At 41.8% G+C, this 20265-nt stretch overlaps 2 protein-coding genes and 1 long non-coding RNA gene across 4 annotated transcripts in view; 2 read left to right on the forward strand and 1 right to left on the reverse strand.

Moving 5' to 3' along the window:
• The first annotated feature begins 1971 nt into the window (after nucleotides 1–1971).
• On the forward strand, nucleotides 1972–13790 carry ndnf (neuron-derived neurotrophic factor). Its single transcript, XM_088312531.1, has 4 exons — nucleotides 1972–2165; nucleotides 8149–8355; nucleotides 8619–8743; nucleotides 10443–13790. The coding sequence occupies exons 2-4, from the start codon at nucleotides 8150–8152 to the stop codon at nucleotides 11825–11827; spliced, it is 1716 nt and encodes a 571-aa protein (XP_088168657.1). The 5' UTR covers nucleotides 1972–2165; nucleotide 8149; the 3' UTR covers nucleotides 11828–13790.
• LOC148324942 (uncharacterized) lies at nucleotides 5129–19339 on the reverse strand. Its single transcript, XR_015846275.1, has 5 exons — nucleotides 18963–19339; nucleotides 15468–16721; nucleotides 15046–15100; nucleotides 5649–5736; nucleotides 5129–5165 (listed from the first exon to the last, which is right to left on the reverse strand). It is a non-coding gene; the product is annotated as an uncharacterized LOC148324942 (long non-coding RNA).
• Nucleotides 18769–20265, forward strand: part of prdm5 (PR domain containing 5) — an 80055-nt gene continuing 78558 nt past the window's right edge. For both annotated transcript variants that reach the window (XR_015846274.1, XM_088312530.1), the window contains exon 1: nucleotides 18769–19056. Coding sequence is in view for 1 of the 2 variants with exons in the window: in XM_088312530.1 (XP_088168656.1) it covers nucleotides 18964–19056 (93 nt within the window). In the remaining variant the exon portion in view is untranslated. The remainder of the gene's footprint in view (nucleotides 19057–20265) is intronic.

A 20265-nucleotide genomic window follows, 5' to 3' on the forward strand; every position in this document is an offset into this window, starting at 1 on the left:
CAACAAAAATGAGGGAAAATGTGACTAATAAAATGGTTGGGGGGGCAAAATTATCATCATAAAATCTGGACAAAAACATGACAAGAACATTTTAAAAAATTAGAAGAAAAAACAGCTGAAAACTCCATAAGAAGTGCTGATTTCTCTAAACCGACAATGATATGATAGAACTTAGAGAAAGTCCGGACCCACCAAAAAAGTCAAAATTGTGCAAGCAATATTGCAGTGAAAGAATAAGAGAGGCTGGAATTTCCTATCGAAAGGTCGTCTGAGGACGTTGTGGCTTCCTTCGCCCGCCGCTGCGTTTCCTCTCCGGGTTGTGCTGTGTGCCCACCTGGCCCTCAGCAAACAGCCCGTCCATCAGCGGACACCGATGACACCACGGCGCACAAATACAAACGGCAAAAGCTGTCTTTGTTCGACCAGGGGCCATTTCGGGGACAAGGCCATCTCGGAACTGATTCTTTTTCAGGGCTTTGCCATACGCAAAAATTGGGCAAATTTCACCCCCCCCCCCAAGACAGATACTATTTGCAATGTAAAATTTGGTTGACATAAGTGTAACCCTAAATTACAAAGTATAACATTTTTTGGTCGTTGAATGTGTGGGTGAAAAAAATCTCATTAAAAAAATCATTCATAATTGACAGACAAAGATATTGGTGGGAGTGTGATTATTTGGGGCTGCGTTGTTTCTACAGGACCTGGTCCACATGTTGTGATTAATGGAACCATGAAGAAGAGCGAGCCAAAATATCACCACAGAGATGTGAAAGACTCATTGCCAGTTATTAAATAAATAAATAAATGACGACTATGCGGTCAGTCCACCTACGTACGCTAGATGCCACTATTGCACCAATTTTGTTCCTCCTTCAGGATGCTTCAACGTCTCCGTGACTACACGGACTGCTTTTTATTGACATATTTCTAATGATCCCACGTGTTAAAATGTAATTAGAGATAAATACATTGGCGTGTGAACAGAGAGCAGGAAACGGCGGCATCCCATGTTTCAACAGTTCGTGTGACCCCCCCCCCCCCCCCCGCAACCATTCAAAGCATCCATTCACTCTTATCTCAGGCCAAATATTGACTTGGCCGTGTCGCTTTTTGTCTTCCGAGGGAATGATCAACAAGGTGGGCACGGTGGGAAGTGCCCCAGACCCCCCCCAAAAAAAACAATCAAACACATTTGCTCACATTGTTCTGTCAGTCACCAGGTGGAATTTGGTCGATTAAATAAATTAATGTATTCCTCAAATTCGGCCCATTTGGACTCGCAATATTAACCTTTATTTAATTAATTTTCAGCTAAATGAATTCTGGTAAAAAAAAATACATCGTACAATCTCAATCCTTTTCAATTGAAATTTGAAAGTGTTTATGGAATTAATACAACTTTATTATCATAAAAAATACAGCGATAAGAACTTTATTCTTAGTTATTTTTTCGTCTAATTTCTACTTAAAATTGTGATTTAAAACATGCGCGCTATAAATAAAGTTGAAAAATAAATAATATAGATTCATGTTATAAAGAAATGACAAGTTCATTATTCTAAAAATACAGATTTATTATCATCAGTCTAAATTTTTTTTAAAGTTACACATTACAAAATTACAAATACATTCTCATAAAATTACAAAATTCACGTTCCTCCATAAAGACGCGGAAAGAAGCCCCTCCTATTTCAATTTAGTTGCTTGCCACTAATATGCCCCCACATCCCCCCCAAAAATCGAAAATGCATCCATTTTATTCAGGGGCACCCATCCACTTTTATTCCCAGGTAGAATAATCACTTCAATCCAGTAACCGAGTACTCTTACTTAACTACCTCCCGCCCTGAGTATACTCGTGCCACCTTCACTTTCTCTCTTTCCACGAGTGGGCTGGCGCGTCCAATCCACTGGAGGTTCCCGAGAGAGGCGGGGGAGGGACGCATGTACGCGGGATACCCTCTCACCCACTCACTCGCTCCTCTCCCTCATTCTCGCTTGGCTCCCAAGCAGGCACACACGACACACCGAAAGAGAAAGAGGGACAGCGAGAAAGAGAGAGGGAGCGAGAGAAAGAGAGGGTGAGAGAGAGGACTACTGCCGTGGAACAGGAACTTTTTCTTCTGTGGAGCACAACATCCATCGGCTGGTTCCTCCAAAAGGTAACTTTTTTCTTCGTCGCATCTGTGCTGCGTTCAAACGACTTCGTCTAGCGGGACTTCATGTGCTCGTTCAAATAAGAGGAGAGGAAGTGGCTTCTTTTGTTATTTTTTTATTTGTTGCGGTTTGCGTCTCTCGGGGGGAGTAAAAAAAAAGAGAAAGAAAAGTTTCAGAGTCTAAACGCGACTCGCACGCAAACTTTGACGAGTGGAGTTTGGATTCGTCACTTTGGTAATGTTTCCAAATTTGGAGTCTGAACGTAACATTGGTGTTTTTCATTCAATTACGGAACCTGAACGCAACAGGAGTGCTTTGAATCACAATTGTTGGTTTGATGTGCTCGCAGTTTGAATTGCGGAGCCTGAACGCAGCACTGAGTGTTTTTCATTCAAGAAATGACAACGTTGAATCGAGCACTGAACGCACCAAACGTTTGTGATTTTCAGTTTGCACTCAGAATTTCGATTTAGGCAGAGACTAAACTCTCCATTAGTGTATTTAAAAAAAATCTTTAATGAAATCCCAAAATTTTAAAACCTGCATTGCAAAGTTTGAATTGTGGGACATGAATGCATCATGATATACTGAATAACGAAATTAGATTAAATATAAAAAGTGCTAAGTTTTTTTTTCATAATTCATAGACAGTCGTTTTAGTGAATTTTGACAGATTTTTTTAAGACCAACAGAATGTTGAGTTCTCTAGCAATAAGTACTTACATAAGTACCGAATCTATCTAACCCTAACCCTTCCCGTAAGAAAAAAAAGATTGGTTCAAGCTTTTTCCATTCTTCGGAAATCCACAGTAAGACATTGATTGATTTCCCCCCTAACACTGGTTTCTGACCAAAAAGCATCAATAACTTTTTATGAAAAGAGATGTGACTTTGAAGCCTGTTTTCTGCTTTTGTGACACTTCAACTTTTGAAATAACGACAACAAAAAAAGACAGAGAAAGGGCTTTTGATGGCAAAATAATTCATTTACAATGAAATTAATTTCAATTAATTCACTCCATCACCAGCATCATTTTTTCTCACCAGCGTAAAACTCATTTTCTACCATGCATATGTATACTACGCATACTTCCTTGATTACATCCATCTACACACATCATTGGCGTGTCAGGTGCTTAAACATGTTACCATTTTCCCTCCGTCCTACTCGACAATAACAAACCGAGATGAACCCCTTAATCTTCATCTTCTACTCAAAAGATGTGCTGCTCGCAAATTCAAAGGGCTACAATGTCGCTTTCAAAAGAGTTCTGTTAGTCATTCACAAGTCTGAATTCCTCAGACAAGGTACACGGAACCCTCTTCCATGCCAGCCCGTTCAATAACGTACTTGACGAATATATTCGCCGATGGCAGTGAACGCTTGCATTCCGGTTGGCGCAAAAATAAACGTCCGCATGGGTCGTATTCTAAAACTAAATTTCACGCGACTTGAACTAGAGAGTCCACGGGAGTGAGGACTCTTTCCCTGCCCCCTAATGACCACAAAGGGATTTGTAGCGCACATTTCTAGTGATTAGGGAATGGGCAATGACTAACTGATTTTCGTAGGTTGCACGGGAGGGTGAGAGAGGAGGAAGTCGTGAGGGTGGGGTGTTGGGGGGGTTAAAGTGTGAATAAGTGAGTTTGGTAGTGGGGGTGAATGATGAACAACAAAAAGAGAGAAAATGTGTTGAAATGGAAAAGGTCCGCACGGCGTAGCGTAACTAAAGCCACATTTGCATCTGAAAACTGGCCACTGAAAGAAATTCCGACAGTGTTGCTGCTGTTATTGTGGATCGAGGCTGCGCTAAGGCGAAGCGCGATTGCCTAAATCCGTCATTCTCAAAGTGGACTGTGTGAAGAATCATTGGATTAAATGTCACAACTATGCAGAACGTTAGTGTTTTAATCCAGGACAGTGCATTTGTTAAGAACCGCTAAGCTGTATTTAACTTTTGAGTACAATACAGTTAGTGCTGTTTGTTTTGGAAAACACTACCAAAGGTGCAATTTTTATTTAACTTCCGTGCAGCAGTGGCGGGCCTTCAAGGCCTTCTCTGCTGGCCTAAAATAATCAAGAAATCATGACCATAGTGTTCACATTGATGTTGTATTTTTAGTGAGAGTTTTTGTCCAATCAGAATTCAGCTAGCTTGTGTTGCCAGGCAGATTTCATAATAAAAGAAGAACGCTATATTCGTCTGAGGCCTTCAGATACAATCGTGCGGGCGCCTCTTCTGTGTCCCAAGGGGGGCTTTTACCGCTGATAGATGGTTGCGATAGGCAATCGGATCACGAGTTGATGAAATTCTCGCTGGGCTTACATTGAAGGTGACAAACGCATTTTTTGATTGGTTACTCACGTGTGAGGGGGCAGCGCTAAGCGGAATCAACACACCCGGAAGTCGTAACTGGCGACCGTTCGAAAACCTAAAATATATTGTTGCGTGTGCATTTAATTGCAGATACACTTGCACGGCCATTTCCAAGTAGGACTTTTCAAGAGAAGCTAGGTCGTGCAACACACACTAGGTAATGTTTAAGTGTCCTTCTGTATATTATTTGTCCAGCCGCGGTGTCATAAATGATGCTATTACGAGGGGGATTTATTCAAGTCGGACTAAGTAGAACTTCACTGAAGGCCGACGTGTGAAATGCACGGCCCGCCACTGCTGTGCAGAACATTCGAAACGATGTATCATATATATTTGTAGCTGGCATATGATGTGGTATGCTTTGGATAATGACCTGTTACTAAGATAGACAGGTAGATAGATATGAGACATATGATGCTGTATGCTTTGGATGACAGCATGGATGGATGAAAAACATTTCTAATTCCCAAGTGTCATTCACTGGGCGGAGTCATTGAGCAAAGTGAGGAGGAGAGTGTGCCGCCTTTTCCCACGAGGCTTCCCTCCACTTGGCTGTTTGGGGACGACTTTCTTTCCCATGGGCCATCTTCCCACAAAGCCACCACATCACTCGGACGGCCCTCCCTCCTGCCTTGCATGAATTTTTCAGAGAAAAAAGAAAAATGTAAACAGAAAAAATATGTCCCAAAAAAAAAAAGAAGAAATTTGAGAAATGTTAAAAAAAAAAAAAGAAAAGCTGGGAAAAGAAAATCATAAAAATGTCAGGAGCTCGTAAAAATGACAAGAAAGCATAAAGTCAAAAAATACATAAAAAAAACAAAGTCAGGCAAGAACATTTTCTAACGTGACAATCCACTTCCCATCCTGCCATTCCTGAATGTGAATGACTTTCTGACGCCAGCTGACCCCACTGGCATGGAACCACATTCCGGGATGCGGCACTAAGTGCAGTTCGAGGGAAGGAAAATGGGCTGGCATTCACCGGCTCGTGACCGTCCGGAAAATTCGGGAGCTCTGAATGTTTGTTTGGGATGGCAGGCGGACAGACATGACGCGAAGACGCGCAAGCGCCAAGTTGTAAGCGGTCGTGGAGCTGGAAGGCTTACTTACCGTTCATTTTCAAACCGGCTTGAGGAGCATCCAAGAGGAGCAGAGGCCCTCGTCTTCCTCAAAACGTGACACTGGCACCCAAATCTGCCTGCAGGAAAGGAAAACACGTCAGGCTTGCGACGCGGCTGAGCGCAATGCAAAATGTCTTTATTTGACTTGAAATCAAAGTGTATTTTTATTCCGTTAATGAATTCCATGTGGCTGCAAGCAGGACGAGTTTCCATCCTGATGAGGAGCTGGAGGGAGAGTCGAAGTGACAGAGGGGAGTCGGAGCCACTTTGTTAGCACGGGAAAATGGATAGAAAATGGGGCAAAAACCAACCCCCACAAAGATCCTAAGAAAATCAAAAGAATCCGCAAAGAAAAAAAAGTGACAAAAAATGTGACCAAAATGGATACAAATGTGCTGGAAAAAATGTTTTTACACAAAAAATTGACTTTTTCTCAAGCCCCAAAAAACAATTCTTTTCTATCCAAAAAGTTTGAATAAAAAGTTTTTATTCAAAACATTGTGTGATAGTACTGTAGAGTTGTCTCGTTGCCTCGTAGACTGTACAACCCCGACTAGGTGGTATGCTTTGGGCTTATTATTCTTTTTAGTTAGCTAAAGATGCTTGTGCTTTTACGCATGCCCTTTCCAGCCCCCCCACTAAACTATTATCATACCGTCTTCTTTGCTCAAATGTAGCTCACGCGTTCCAGATGCAGATTTCTTCGTTATGTCACGCAATGACAGTGTGTGTGTGTGTGTGTTGCCATGTTGACATAATAGTGTATCTCAGCACGGCTGCTTAGCACGTGTGTGTGTGTGTGTGTGGTGATGACATCATGACACCGAAGGCACAAATCTTAATGTGACATTGACGCTACGAATGAAAAACGCTTCACACTTGACTGCACTCTTACGAAGACTTCTGTTGTTTTTTTTTGCTTCTTTGACTCTACTAAAATGTTCATGGTCCAATGAGACGCGCGATACGTTTAACCCATTCCCTCTCAAATAATAGTGTGGCTTTTTCAGTATCTAAAGGTTTCTTTAGATCCTGTAGATAAGTGTTGGGCACATGATGTGGTATGCTTTGGATCAGGAGTTCTTCCTTTAATCACTACCAGCGGAGTAAAAAAAAAACAAACAAAAAAAAATGCACCTTTGACGTCTTTAGCCGTCAATGGGAGTAAACATTGAAGTTTAGTAAGAATACTGATGTTTTGTTCCAGAAGAACGTGTGTGTGGGCAGTCAGTAAGGCAGAGGTGTTTTCGTTGCTTGACTTTTGGGGTGGTTGCATGGGTCATTTAAAGGACACGGCGTGGATGGCGGTAAAGTATCGGGCTAATCTGCCACCATTACACTGATTAAATCGCCAGGGATTTGGCGTTCCCATCAGCCGCAATCAATGGCTCCAAAATCAATAGGACATGCGAGATCCTCTCAGCGGCACGTCCATCTGTGCGCCAACAAAAATGTCAATAAATGTTAAACGACACGGATTTGGAGGATTTTAAAAAAGCGGTTTATGAACCTGCTGTGGTTCCCCCTCCTTGGCACATCCGTGTTTTATAATTTAATCCCTCCGTCCGCTTGGTCGCTGGCCATCCTTTCACTTTTTATCCGTCACGCAATAGCTAATCTATCTTTTGCGTTTAGCGTTAATTGAGGTCTCGCATCCGCAAGGCAAAAAAATTAAATACAGCTAAAAAAAAAATCTGATTTTGATTATTACATGTGTTTCAGTAAAATGCACTCTTTTATTTTATTCTGTGTATGATAATAAACAGCTCCAGCGAGCTGTGGATTTTTTTTTTTTTTTTAAATCTTAGCTTGTAGGCCTATGGATGTACCGGTATCTGAATGCAAGTTAGCTTAGCTTCTGTAGAAATGGAATATAAATTGACACTGAAAGAGGACTTACAGCGCTGTAAATTATTTTGTTGTTGTTTTGTTATGATTTTGTATTAGTATAAACAAACAAAAAAAACAACAACATGAAAACATTCAACAAGCACTTAGCTTAACTTGCTATGTGCCTGATTAAGGGCTAGTCACGCTTCCTATAAATTGAAAAGATTCCAAGTTAATAATCAAACTGTGTTATTAATATTCTTTTGTGTTTAATAGTTAGTCTGATTAAAAAAAAACGAAAAAAAAATAAGAACTGTTGAATCTAGCCAGCTTCTGCTGGGGAGTTAGCTTAGCTTGCGTTGAACTAAAACAGAAAATGTAACTTGAAGTGAAAAGTTAAGTTTAGTTAGTTATATTTTGCTTTATTTTACCTCCCATTTCAACATAAAGTAGAAATAGTAGTAATAGTGAATAAAAAGGGCAAAGTTATCCATGTAAAAGTGTTGAAAATGTGTTAAAATATGAGCCTTCGATGACTTTAGCTATGCTAGCTGTTGTTAGCATTGCTGTGCCAAGACTAAAGCTAAAATTGTTCATGCTAACATGAAACACGTGAATAAAAGTGATGAAAATTGACCAGTATCCCGTTTTTGTCCCAGTATGAGGCAGTGTAAAGGTTGGAGGAGCGGGCTGTTGCTGCTGCTGGTTCTACTGGGAGTTCTGGGGACTTTGGCCCAGAAGCTGCCCACGCGCGATGAGGGACTTTTCCAGATGCAGATCAGAGACAAATCCATTTTCCACGACTCGTCCGTCATTCCCGACGGAGCTGAGATCAGTGGCTACCTCTTCCGGGACACACCCAAAAGGTAAAAAATTATATCCATATAGATCATTTCATAAAACAAAATTAAAATGTATAAAGCATAACTGATGTAGCTGGCTGCATGGTAAACGCAACATAGTAGAGCCACCAGAGAATGTCAGATCAACTTTAACACTGTGTGGGTTTATACCAAGATTAATAATTCATCTGAGAGACATGTTGAGGTGCTGCGGTTTTGGTTAGCAACAGACGGCCTCAGCTCTTGACTATCCTGGTTTGAGCAAAATCCCATGTGGGTTCCCCCAGGTACTACTTTGTGGTGGAAGAAGACAACACGCCGCTGTCAGTGACGGTGACACCGTGCGACGCGCCGCTGGAATGGACGCTGACGCTGCAGGAGCTGCCCGAGGAGGCTAGCGGCGAGGCGTCAGGTAATGGACCAGAAGAACCACGAGCGGGTCTTAATGACTAGTCTGATGTGGAAAAGTGCATGCGTCGTCTGCGTATTCATTAAGTTGCTTCGTCTGACCGCTTGTGGGCCGGCTTGCCTTTAATTTGTGACTCAGCACGCGTGAACCGAAGCCATTACGTCCCTTTACTTAGTTTCGTTTTAAGTTTGGTCCCACTTTGCTCGCCTGTGTCTTCTGCCTTTCCTCCTCTTTCGTTTCCCTTTGAGCAATTCAACTCGAGCCCTGAAGCATTCTCCAGTTCCGCTCAGTTCGATACCGTTAGCGATAGTATCGATAAACATGCATGTGATACTGATGATATTGCAGTGCTTCTCAATTATTTTCTGTCACGCCCCCCCACCAAGAAGAAAATAATTGGCGCCACCCCCCCCCCCCACTCTCTGCCGTAACTATAAATGATAGCATTTTCGTTGCAAAACAAACCTACATCGTACGGTTAATACTCGCTGTGCACAATGACCAAGGAGAGCGCCACTGCCAACTAGTGGAGAGGATGTGCAATTACACTTTAGTGTAGTACAGCGTAGGGCTGAACAATTTTCAGAAAAAAACAAAAGATGCAGCTCGTATCATGATACTTTTCCATATGAGCATCTGATGGTAATATAGAGTACGTGAACACCTGGACGAATGTGACGTCCAACCTCAGCCAGATGATTTATTGCTTGCGTTCACTGTTGATGACTTGTTCCTGGCATGAAAAGAAGCAGAGTTTCTTCCTTAAGTGGAGCAAGCGTTTCAAATTTGGACCGGGGAGTTTGTTCTCATGGCTGTGCTGGGAGCAGATCACTGGAGCGTTAATTTTTAGTACACCGCCGAGAACACTCTCTGGTTGACAAACATAATATTATGGTTTCTCTTGCAAGAGCTTGAACTGTTTCCGAAGCCACAAGGCGCTCCTTTGTAGCCGACGCCAAGTCAACGACAGGGGCTGTGATCTTTTTGGGATGTTTGCAGTGAAAACACGGCGGGCGTGTTTGTGGATAATTGTAAACGCGGAAGGCTTCCTTGTCATCTCGTTGCATCCAAACTTCAACTGAACGAGGGACGGGAAAAGAATTCTGACGTCAGGGATATCAGCAGTATCAAGATACTTTGATAACAATACTAATCGTTTCGCAATACTTTGCCAGGGATGCTTATAGTATGGAAAAACTTTGCAAACGATACACGTACGTATCTGCAAGTAACTTTGCAAGAGACAGCGATAGTATCACACTCCTTTTTCGATGATACCATATCACGAAACTTTGCCAGTGATACAGATAGCACAATTTTTTTCAACTAGCGTATTTTCCGGACTATAAGCCGCTACTTTTTTCCTCAATTTTGAACCATGCGGCTGATACAACGGTACGGCTTTTCTGTGGATTTTTCGTTCACCAGTAGGGGCGCTCAACAACCTTGCTAATTAAAACAAAACAGAACCAAGAGAAAAAAAAATCAAGATTTATTTAGCATATTTTCTGAACCATACAAGCGCTCCTACTGGTGAAAGAAAAATCCACAGAAAGGCCGCACCGTTGTCTTAGCCGCATGGTTCAAAATCTTGGAAAAAACTAGCGGCTTATAGTCCGGAAAATACGGTAATAATGTGACCGTACTTTGCTGATGATACTGCTCGTATCATGAAATATTGTTGCTCCTGTGTTGTTCTCAGGCGAGCCTGAACCGTTGGACCAGCAGAAGCAGCAGGTGACGGTGGACGAGGGCACAGAGCTTTTTACCTACAAGGGCAACGACGTGGAGTCCTACTTGGCCACCAGCACGCCATCCGGCCTCTACCAGCTGGAGCTGCTGTCCACCGAAAAGGACAGCAACTTCAAGGTGTACGCCTCCACCACACCAGAGTCCGACCAGCCCTACCCGGAGCTGCCCTACGACCCACGCGTGGATGTCACCTCGCTGGGTCGCACCACCGTCACCCTGGCCTGGAAGCCCACGCCCACCGGCTTCCTGATGGGCCAGCCGGTGCAGTACTGCGTGGTCATCAACAAGGAACACAACTTCAAGAGCATGTGCGCGGCCGAGGCCAAGATCGGCGCAGACGACGCCTTCATGCTCGCGCCCAAGCCCGGCAGGGACTTCAGCCCGTTCGACTTTGCCCACTTTGGCTTCGTCCCACCCGGCAAAGACCGAGGTTTGATGAGTAACAAGATTTCGCGGGCGTACCCGGCCAAGCCTAAAATGTCGGACATTCACAAGTTGTGCATCGGAAACAAAAACATCTTCACCGTCTCCGACCTAAAGCCGGATACGCAGTACTACTTTGACGTGTTTGCCGTCAACTCCGCCACCAACACGAGCACGGCCTACGTGGGCACCTTCGCCCGCACCAAGGAAGAAGCACGTCAGAAGACGGTGGAACTCAAAGACGGCAAAGTCTCAGATGTGTTCATCAAGAGAAAAGGCAGCAAGTTCCTTCGTTTTGCCCCCGTGTCGTCGCACCAGCGGGTGACGCTTTTCGTGCACGCCTGTTTGGACGCCGTACAGGTGCAAGTGAGGCGCGACGGCAAGCTGCTGCTCTCACAAAACGTGGAGGGCGTGCGACAGTTCCAACTGCGCGGCAAGCCCAAGGCCAAGTACCTGATCCGCCTTCGGGGAAGCCGCAAGGGCGCCTCCACCTTGAAGGTGCTCGCCACCACCCGACCGAGCAGCAAGCAGCCTTTCCCGTCCCTGCCGGAGGACACCCGCATCAAAGCCTTCGACAAGCTGCGCACCTGCACCTCCGTCACCGTGGCCTGGCTCGGAACGCAAGAACGGAACAAATACTGCGTCTACCGCAAGGAAGTGGCGGACGACTACGGTGAGGAGCAGAGGCGGCGCGAGCAGAACCGCTGCGCCGGGCCTGAGACGCGTCGTAAGTCGGAGAAGGTCCTGTGCAAGTACTTCTACAGCCCCAACTTGCAGAAGGCGGTGACCACAGAGACGGTCGCGGGATTGGAGCCCGGGAAGAACTACGTGCTGGACGTCTACGTGGTGGCGCACAGCGGCCACTCGGTCAAGTACCAGAGCAAACTGGTGAAAACGAGGAAGTACTGCTAAAAATGACTATGCACAGAGGAAGAAATCTATTATAAATATATATATGGAATACGTTTATTTAACTCTTTGAAAAGATACACAGACTGACTACTTGTGGCGGAAGACGGAACTGTTGCCGGAGACATCCACCTGTATATTTATGTTTACATTCCCTCCCGCCCACCTCGTGAGAAGGCTTGTCTTTCATCGTCGCTGCATGACTATTGGAAATCAAAAAGCGACTGATTATTTTGTGATCCATTTTTTTTTCTGCAGGTGGGGATTCAAATCTGGGTTTTCCTGGGCGGAGTTCTGTCCATGCTTGCATGGGTTCGAATCTGTATTTTATTTTTTTTTACTCGGTCATTTCATGCAAAATCACCCCAAAAAAATATCTGAAAATTTTAACCAGGCTGATGTGGATTTCAATTAAATTTAGTGGACTTGTTGCTAGTTATGGCGCAACACAAAATGTCAAATTTGACGTCAATCGGAGCAGCTACGTCCCTGTTGAATTCCTTTTCCAACAACACTGGTTTTGGCAAGGAGCAGTTCCTGAGATATAATCGTTTGAGGGAAGGCGGCCACACCATTTTTTGTAGAAAATGTGTACCGAATTTTCCGTACGAAAAGCTGCGTCTTTTTTGCTTGATTTTGAACAATGTGGCTCATACATGGGTGCAGCTTTTCTGTGGATTTTTCTTTCACCACTAGGGGCGCTCTATATTTCAGAAAATGCGCTAAATAAATCTCAATTTTTTTTTCCTCTTGGCTCTGTTCTGTTTCAACGAGCAAAGTTGTTGGCGTGTTAAAAGGCATGGTTTTAACAATCGGTTTATGTACCTTTTATGTGCATTCACGGTCCGGAATTTGGAAATTACGGTAAATTCAGTGGGACGTAGCTCCCAAAGCCTTGCTCCGATTTACCTCAAATTTGAGGTTTTGTTTTGTGGCATCGCTATCAACAAGTACACCAAGTTTCATAATTTTACCGGAAGCATTTTTCAATTTATTTTTACACAAGTAACTCTTTTCACCGCTGTACGCCACAAAAAATCCGGACCACGATAACGATTCATAAAATGATCCATCCACGGAGTTATATCAAAGACAAATGCGTTTTAAGTGTTATTGTACAGTTTTGACTCACTATCTTGCAGATTTTTAAGCAATCATTTTTTGTTGTCTAATGACTTCTTGTGATGCCCTTGCATGTGGGAAAGGACAGCCACAGTCGCCGATGCACTTTTCAGCCATCAATGAAATGGCGAGAGATCAGAACAGTAAAAAAAACACATAAACGCTGCTGCTGCTGTCGGCCACAGCTCACGCAGAGACACTCACAAAGAGACTCGGCAATGTTACAGTTTGTTCAGTATTTTATGTAAATTTTTTGGGTTTGTGTTCGAATTTGTAAACTGTGTTAAAAAAAATGTCTTTTACGGTGTTCAAAGCATGTTAAGGGTAAAACTATAACAAAGATATCTTTTATACCGTCTCTATATTTTCACCTATTGTTAACGTCTCCCTCGCGAAAAACATAACCTTTTTTCTTCTTTTTTTTTAAGAGCTTCATTTAAAAAAAAAAACAAATGAGTAAATAATCAGTCACTTTCACATTTTGGGGATTTTCGATGGTCAACTGAAAATTAAAAAAAAAAAAAAATGATACACGGATTGATAATGCTATCTTGTACAGACCTCTCGCTGCCTATTCTCCACCAAGTTGTACCGAGACTTTTAAATTATTTTATATATTTTTTTCTCTCTCTGTGTTTTTCTCTTGATCAAGTGTTACCATGACATTCCCTTGTGTAATCGCTCACTTGTAATTGTGTCCTGTGCGTGGCGATGGTGTGTTATTATCACTGTATCAATGTGCGTGCGTGTGCGATGGCCTGAATATGTGTGCGAGTGTGTGTCACGTGTACAAAGTTGTCCTGCCAATATTCATGTACATAAACACTAAATATAGAAGACGTAATCCCAGTGTCACCCCGGGTGTCGTGTTCTTTTTGCCGGAGCCCGCTCGAGATGAAAGTTTATGTTTAACGTAATAGCCCGACATTTGAGCACCAGGATCATGTCAGACAACTTACAATATTTTTTTTACAAACTGGTACTCTTGTAAATATCTATCTATATATTTAGAGGACCTAAATCACTACTCCTACGTTTGCCACCACTGCACGCTGGAATCAGGCTGGACCACAATTACAATTTATCACATGATCCATCCGCAAATGAGTTTTAAATCTTATTGTAAAGTTGTGCCACCTGCTACGTAAGAAAAAAATAATTAGCCCCCAAGACCGAATTCACTTTATTCAAAATTAAATTTGGTGGTAATCGTAATAAGACAACAAACGAAACTTAACAAAAAAAAAATTCCCCCAAAACCAGTTTTATCTGGCAACATAAAATTGGCTGAATGTTTCTGAAATAACAAAACACAAAAAAATTCAAGGATTCATTCTGGAAATGTAACAGCGAGTCAGACATTTTGGGTTGAAGCAGCCATTTTATGCTCCATAACGCCCCCCTAGAAAGTTAAAAAAATGTTGTTGTTTTTTAAATAAAGACACAGTAAGTTTCATTGACCCATGCACGAGAAGGAACAGGAACAGGAAGTCGGCCATTTTTGATTGAATCCGCCATTTCTCAATCGGAAATGCCCCTTGAAAGTCACCCACGTTAGGAAAGCTAGCTTGGCAATTTACTGTCCGCCATCGGTCAAGGATACCTGCTTCCAATTGGGCTTTGTTTGGTTGCATTTCTGTGTAGGAATTTGTCAAAGTACGAGGGTTACAATTCACCACACAATGGCCGCCTGTATTCACACTCTCCGACTTCCTGTTCAGTTTCTAGCATCCATTACACTTTTTCAAGTGTCCTGCAACCTGATTTTGTGCTTATAGGTGAAACTGGATTTGAGGAAAAATAATTTTCCAATTGTGGAGAATCCTTAAAATGCCATCAACCTTTAATGCCAGGTGTCATTCTGGTTAGATGATGACAGCAATCTTTGTTTTTGTGACGTCATGGTGAAAGGTTCAGGTGAAAGTTGTCAAGTATGCTAAGTGCTCCCCACTTGGAGGAAAAACAGGGGGCTCCTGCCACGTGAATCGCATTAACCTTCTGTTGCCCCGCAATAATGCGGAGGAGCTTCCAGGGAGCTGCCGGAGTGTCACGTGTAGCCCCGGAAATCGCCCCTGATAATGGCGGATGCTTGTACTCACCGCATGCGTGAGTGGGATCCATTATGTGGTCAGCTGTTGTAGGCCTCAACACACACTGAGAAAAAGAAAAGCAACAAAATTCCCATTTCACAACACTGGGTGACCTTCATTTTCCCTATGCAAATCATGGTCATTGTAGCAAATTATAAAGTACTTTTAAAACATTATGAGCAGTGTTTAAAAGTAATACTTTCTTCCTTGGTTCGGTGTAGCATGCCCTCCGAACAAGGATGAGACTTTAACTGATGATTTTGTGGTTTATTTTTTGAGCAACATTCATCCATAACCGAGTAACCTTCGAACCTAATCACCGTAAGAGCTTAAACACATTTCAAAACACACGCAAACAATTAGCTAACATATTTCACATTTAACACTTAATATTTATAAACACAAAATACTTAGATACATCAATTACACACCTTTTGCCTCTTCTGAGAGGGTGCTAGTAAAAGAAATATCAGTTTTTCTGAGGATCAATATGAAACTCTAGCGGCTAGCCCGTCATCTTCGTAAAGTTACCTTACGTGTGAACTGTACTAAACAGGAGGTTTGCATTCAAAATAAAAGCGCTCGCTAAAACCGGAAGTAGCACTTATCAACGCAAATTTCAAATGAAAATAAAATGTAATGAATAAAATCCCTAGTGCTGTTCCAAAAATATGATCATGTTAGTTACATTCAGAATTGCGTCAATACCTACTCATGGATATGGGGAGACAGCTACGAAATAAAATAATACAATGCAGTAGTCTGTCTTACTGCCGCTTCTCGGGGGCGACGTGACGAAGACTGAATCTGATGCCTTTGATCGACTGCGACTAGATCTGTGGTAAACTCTACAAATAAACTTGGCATAACTTTTTCAGGAAAACATGCTTATTGCAGGAAAAAAGTTATGGCCTCATGACAGTCACAACACATTTTTTTCGGTATTTTTCCCGATTTTTAAGATAAAGTTGTGCTTTTTAAAGAATTTTTTGTTTCGAAAAAGTTGGAATTTTAGAAAAACGAAATTGTCTTTAGAATGACCAGTTTGAGTAAAATTAGCGCTGGCTCTTGTCCAGGCTGAAAGAAAATGGAGCTGAAAAACAACAGGGGTGGTCTGCCTTGTAATTTCTCCTGCTTTATTAGCTCTGTAATTCCCCTAAAAGACGACACATGCTCGTCCAAATGAAAACACGGTTCATCCCATGACCTCGCTGCTTCAGGAAATGGTTCACTCGGCCTTGAAATAGAGAGTTGCGGCAAGGCGGGCGGGCGGCAGTGGCCGGGCCCCGTCCAAACGTAGCAGTATCAGGTTTGGGCCATTTGAGGGGGGGGATGCACACATCAATTTTGGAAAATGGTGTATGGAAGCATTTGTGCGTAAGCCAAATGGGAGGATTGCCATCCAGAGAAAATATTTGCTCCAGTCAGAAAGAATCTCCTCTCGGCCGTGTCCTAAACGTGATTTGTGTCGTTTTTGGCGCGGGCTGACATCAGCCGGCGGTTCGAGGAAAAGCGAAAGGTCCGGATGGCTGGCGGCGATCCCAAAGAGTCCGAGTCTTGGTCGGGGACGTCTTTAATTAAGAGACAAATGCGTCTCTGTCGTCTGCTTTGTCAATTATTTCAAAGTATATAACTGTTCTCGTCCATCAGGCTGAAGCGGTTCGCGACGTCTGGACCGGATCCTGCTGGAGATTTAGAATAAAACAGGGAAGAAGTCTGTTATTTTAAAGTCATTGACTTGGACCATGCCAAAGAATGTGACGCCCGTCTGTCTAATATGAAATATAAATAGCCGCGTATACACTCGCGCTTCAAACGTAAAGATGTTCAAACAATTCAGAATTTTTTAGGTAAACTCCCCTCAGACTGGCTCGCTGAATTATGAGGACCCAAGTCCTAACCCATAGTTGAGTTATTTTTTTTGTAGATGTTTTTCATGACAGTTTCTTTGTTTTCGAGAAAATATTTCTTCTCCTAGAAAATGTTTAATCATATATTTGTGAAGTCATTTTTTAAATCGAAAAATCCACATTTATTTATTCATTTAATTTTGTCAAAAATATTTGAAGCAGGCAGTATTTTAAAAAAATCTGAAATTTACGTCAATGTATTTTTTTTATTTAAATGACCAAGGTGTATTTTCCCCCCATTTTTTTTTTTTTACCGAAGAAACTAGTATTGATTTCTTCATGAAATCGACTTTTTCATGGAGAAAATGATTTTGGGGAAAAATATCAGGATGAAACGACATAAAAAATTATTTTAAAACTGTAACAAAAAATGTAGTAATTTTACCTCAAAATTTGTATTTTTTAAAAGTGCTACTTTTTTTGAGAATTGTGTTTTTCTCGGGGATTTTTCTATTTAATGGCAATAAAGGTGCTCATAAATTAAAAAAAAACGTTTCAAAATAAATGTGTATACTTTTTAAAAGTAATGTTTGACTTTTTGACAAAAAGTTGCATTTTTCACATTTGAATGTTGCAGTTTTGTTTGTATTCCTTCACATGTGTTGAATTCCGAGTGTCTGCAACCTATTTTCCAAATTTTTGCCAAACAAAGAAAGCAAAGCAGCTGGTGAAGTTTGAGACAAACAGGTTAAACCATCCGCGAGTTGCCAGTGACTCTGACGAAACACTCCCATCGGCAACAAATCGGGGAAGCGTCATAAACAAACGCCGCAAACAACACGTGGAAATCATTCTGACTCAAAATCATCTCAGACAGGCTTCACAAACGGTCTCTCATCCGGCTTGAAGATGCCAACTTTTAGTTATTCATCAATGAACAGTATAAGAGCGTAAAAGAGCGATGTTACCAAATTTAACACACCTGATTCCCATTTCCACCCTTACGACACCAATGAGCCACACAACGACATGGCAGGGAAAATTGCTACTTGGGCCCAATGTAGAGATTTTCACTCAGGGGTGTACTCACTTTTGTTACCGTTGGCACACTAACTTAGGTAATATACGCGCATGCCATATACTGCAACATACTTTTAATGACGACACACTTTCCAAACTGACCTGATTCTGCGCTATGGTGGAACAATGTAATTTAAAAAAATACTATTTTACCCCTGGCCACAGGTTTTTGTACATTAAACAACTTGAATGACAACTTGTCCAACCTCCAACCAAATGGTACTGCCCAATTTCGCACCATGCAGGATATCGCCTGCTAACTAAGAACTCGCAATCTTTGGTAGAACTTGAGTTTTGGCATACAATTATGCAGATAATAACATTAATAAGATCATAAATTGAATCAAATTACCTAATATTATAATACAAATAATGTACATGCAAAAATATAAACGGATCAAAATGAAATCTGATAAACAAACAGTATAACAAAATATAAATGCATCTACTTATATAATCTAAATAACTTTTGGGTGATAATAATAATCATAAAATATGTATTTAATAAGAACTTCAATATAACAATACTTAAAATAACAGAATGGAAATCAACCCCTCCAAAAATAAATAATTATATATATATATATATATAGTATCATATTGCATCATAAATGATGAAGAATGAATGTTTGTTTTGAACATGGAGAAGAAGAAAAAAAACATAAATTAATTTTAATTTAATAATGTATAAATTTCATGTATTGAACGATCCTGATTTTGCTGAGTCGGCATTGATTGGATGCAGCAAAAGGTCCAGCTTCTCGTTCCTAACTTTTTGGACCAATCAGAAGGCGTCGTTTGCCTTTCCTGCCCTGAGCCGAGTAGCAACACATCCGACCTGGACCAGGACCTGCACCTGGACGATCCCCACCGTGGAGGACGTAAAGAAACTCAAAGTGATGCTCCTTCGCCTTTGACGTCCACCTTCCAAAACGTCCGTTTAGTCGACTTTTTTTTTTTTTTTTTGCTTTTGTTTGCCCGTTCCTGACAACACACCATGTTGGGGATGTACGTGCCGGACAGATTCGCCCTCCAGTCGTCCAAAGTCCAGGATGGAATCGGTCTGTTCACGGCGCGGCGTGTCAAAAAGGTTTGTCCTCCTTTCCCCACCTCGACTGAGCTTACTCGAAATCGGCGTGTTTTTTTTCAAAGTGACTGTCAAACGCGAGCGAGTTCTGACGTAAAGTGCCACGTAGCAACCAAACTTTTTTTGTTTTTTTTTCTTCCCCTCCACCCCACCGCCACCATTTTCCCCTTCTTCGCGTTCGCCGAGTTAAACTTCACGACGTCACCTCGATAAAATAAGTCAAATTTAAAGCAAATGACGTGTGAATAGTCCCAAAAAGTACTTAGGGAGCATCTCCTTGCTGTCTTTAGATGAAGTAGTTCTTTAAAAAAGGGGGGGAAGATGACGTGTTGGGTCCCCACGCCCCCTGCCTGGAGTTTGGCATGTTGAAGGTGCGTTCACTTGTTTCACGCAAGTAAGTGTGGGACAAATTGTTTCTAAAATGACGTCCACGGTAAAAAAAAAATACTTAATGTCGATTAATTGTTATTAATATGTTATTTTGGTAGATTATAGCTGTACTGTATGAAAGCGAATTGCTATCACGCCCCCTCCCAAAAAATCTATATTGTGTAATAATGTGATAAAGATCATGTTTTAAAGGGGAAGTCAAGTCAATTTCATTATATTTTTTACAATATGTTTTATAATTGTATTTGAAATGCTTAGAAAATTGCATATTCATTTATAAAAAACGCTCAAAGTACATGAAAAACAACCACTACGACAACAAAAAAAATTCAAACAAACACACAAACATACGGAAGCCCCAGACATGGCATTTAAAAAAAGTACAAACAGAACTACGTAATCATATAATGAGAGCGTCAAGGGAAAGAGCCTGGTCGACCCATTGGTAGTATTTTAGACATACACACAATGGCATGTTCATAAGGGAGTAGTAGGAAGAAGTATGAACTCAAAATGTTCAAAATGTTGAACCTCAACAATTTTTCGGGGCAGCCATCTTTGTTATTTATATTCACTTGGAACACTTTGAGGTCGCAACTGCTACAATTCGAGTGGGATCATTCCAACTTCCCACCTTCATCGAATGCAGCATAAGAGCTCAGCTAGCCCAAACCCAGAACACAGGTGAGCCGTGGTTGGTTGTTACCTGAACCCTCAGGCACTGTGATGTCATTTTCATTCGACAGCAAGTGGCAAAATGGCCGCCGCTTGATATGGATGAATATGAATTAATTGTTCTATTCCACAAATGCAATATTAGTC

This window comes from Idiotropiscis lumnitzeri, chromosome 13 (assembly GCF_059441095.1).
Source record: "Idiotropiscis lumnitzeri isolate Australia: NSW breed Sydney's pygmy pipehorse chromosome 13, RoL_Ilum_1.0, whole genome shotgun sequence".
In the NCBI taxonomy this organism is placed as follows: domain Eukaryota; kingdom Metazoa; phylum Chordata; class Actinopteri; order Syngnathiformes; family Syngnathidae; genus Idiotropiscis; species Idiotropiscis lumnitzeri.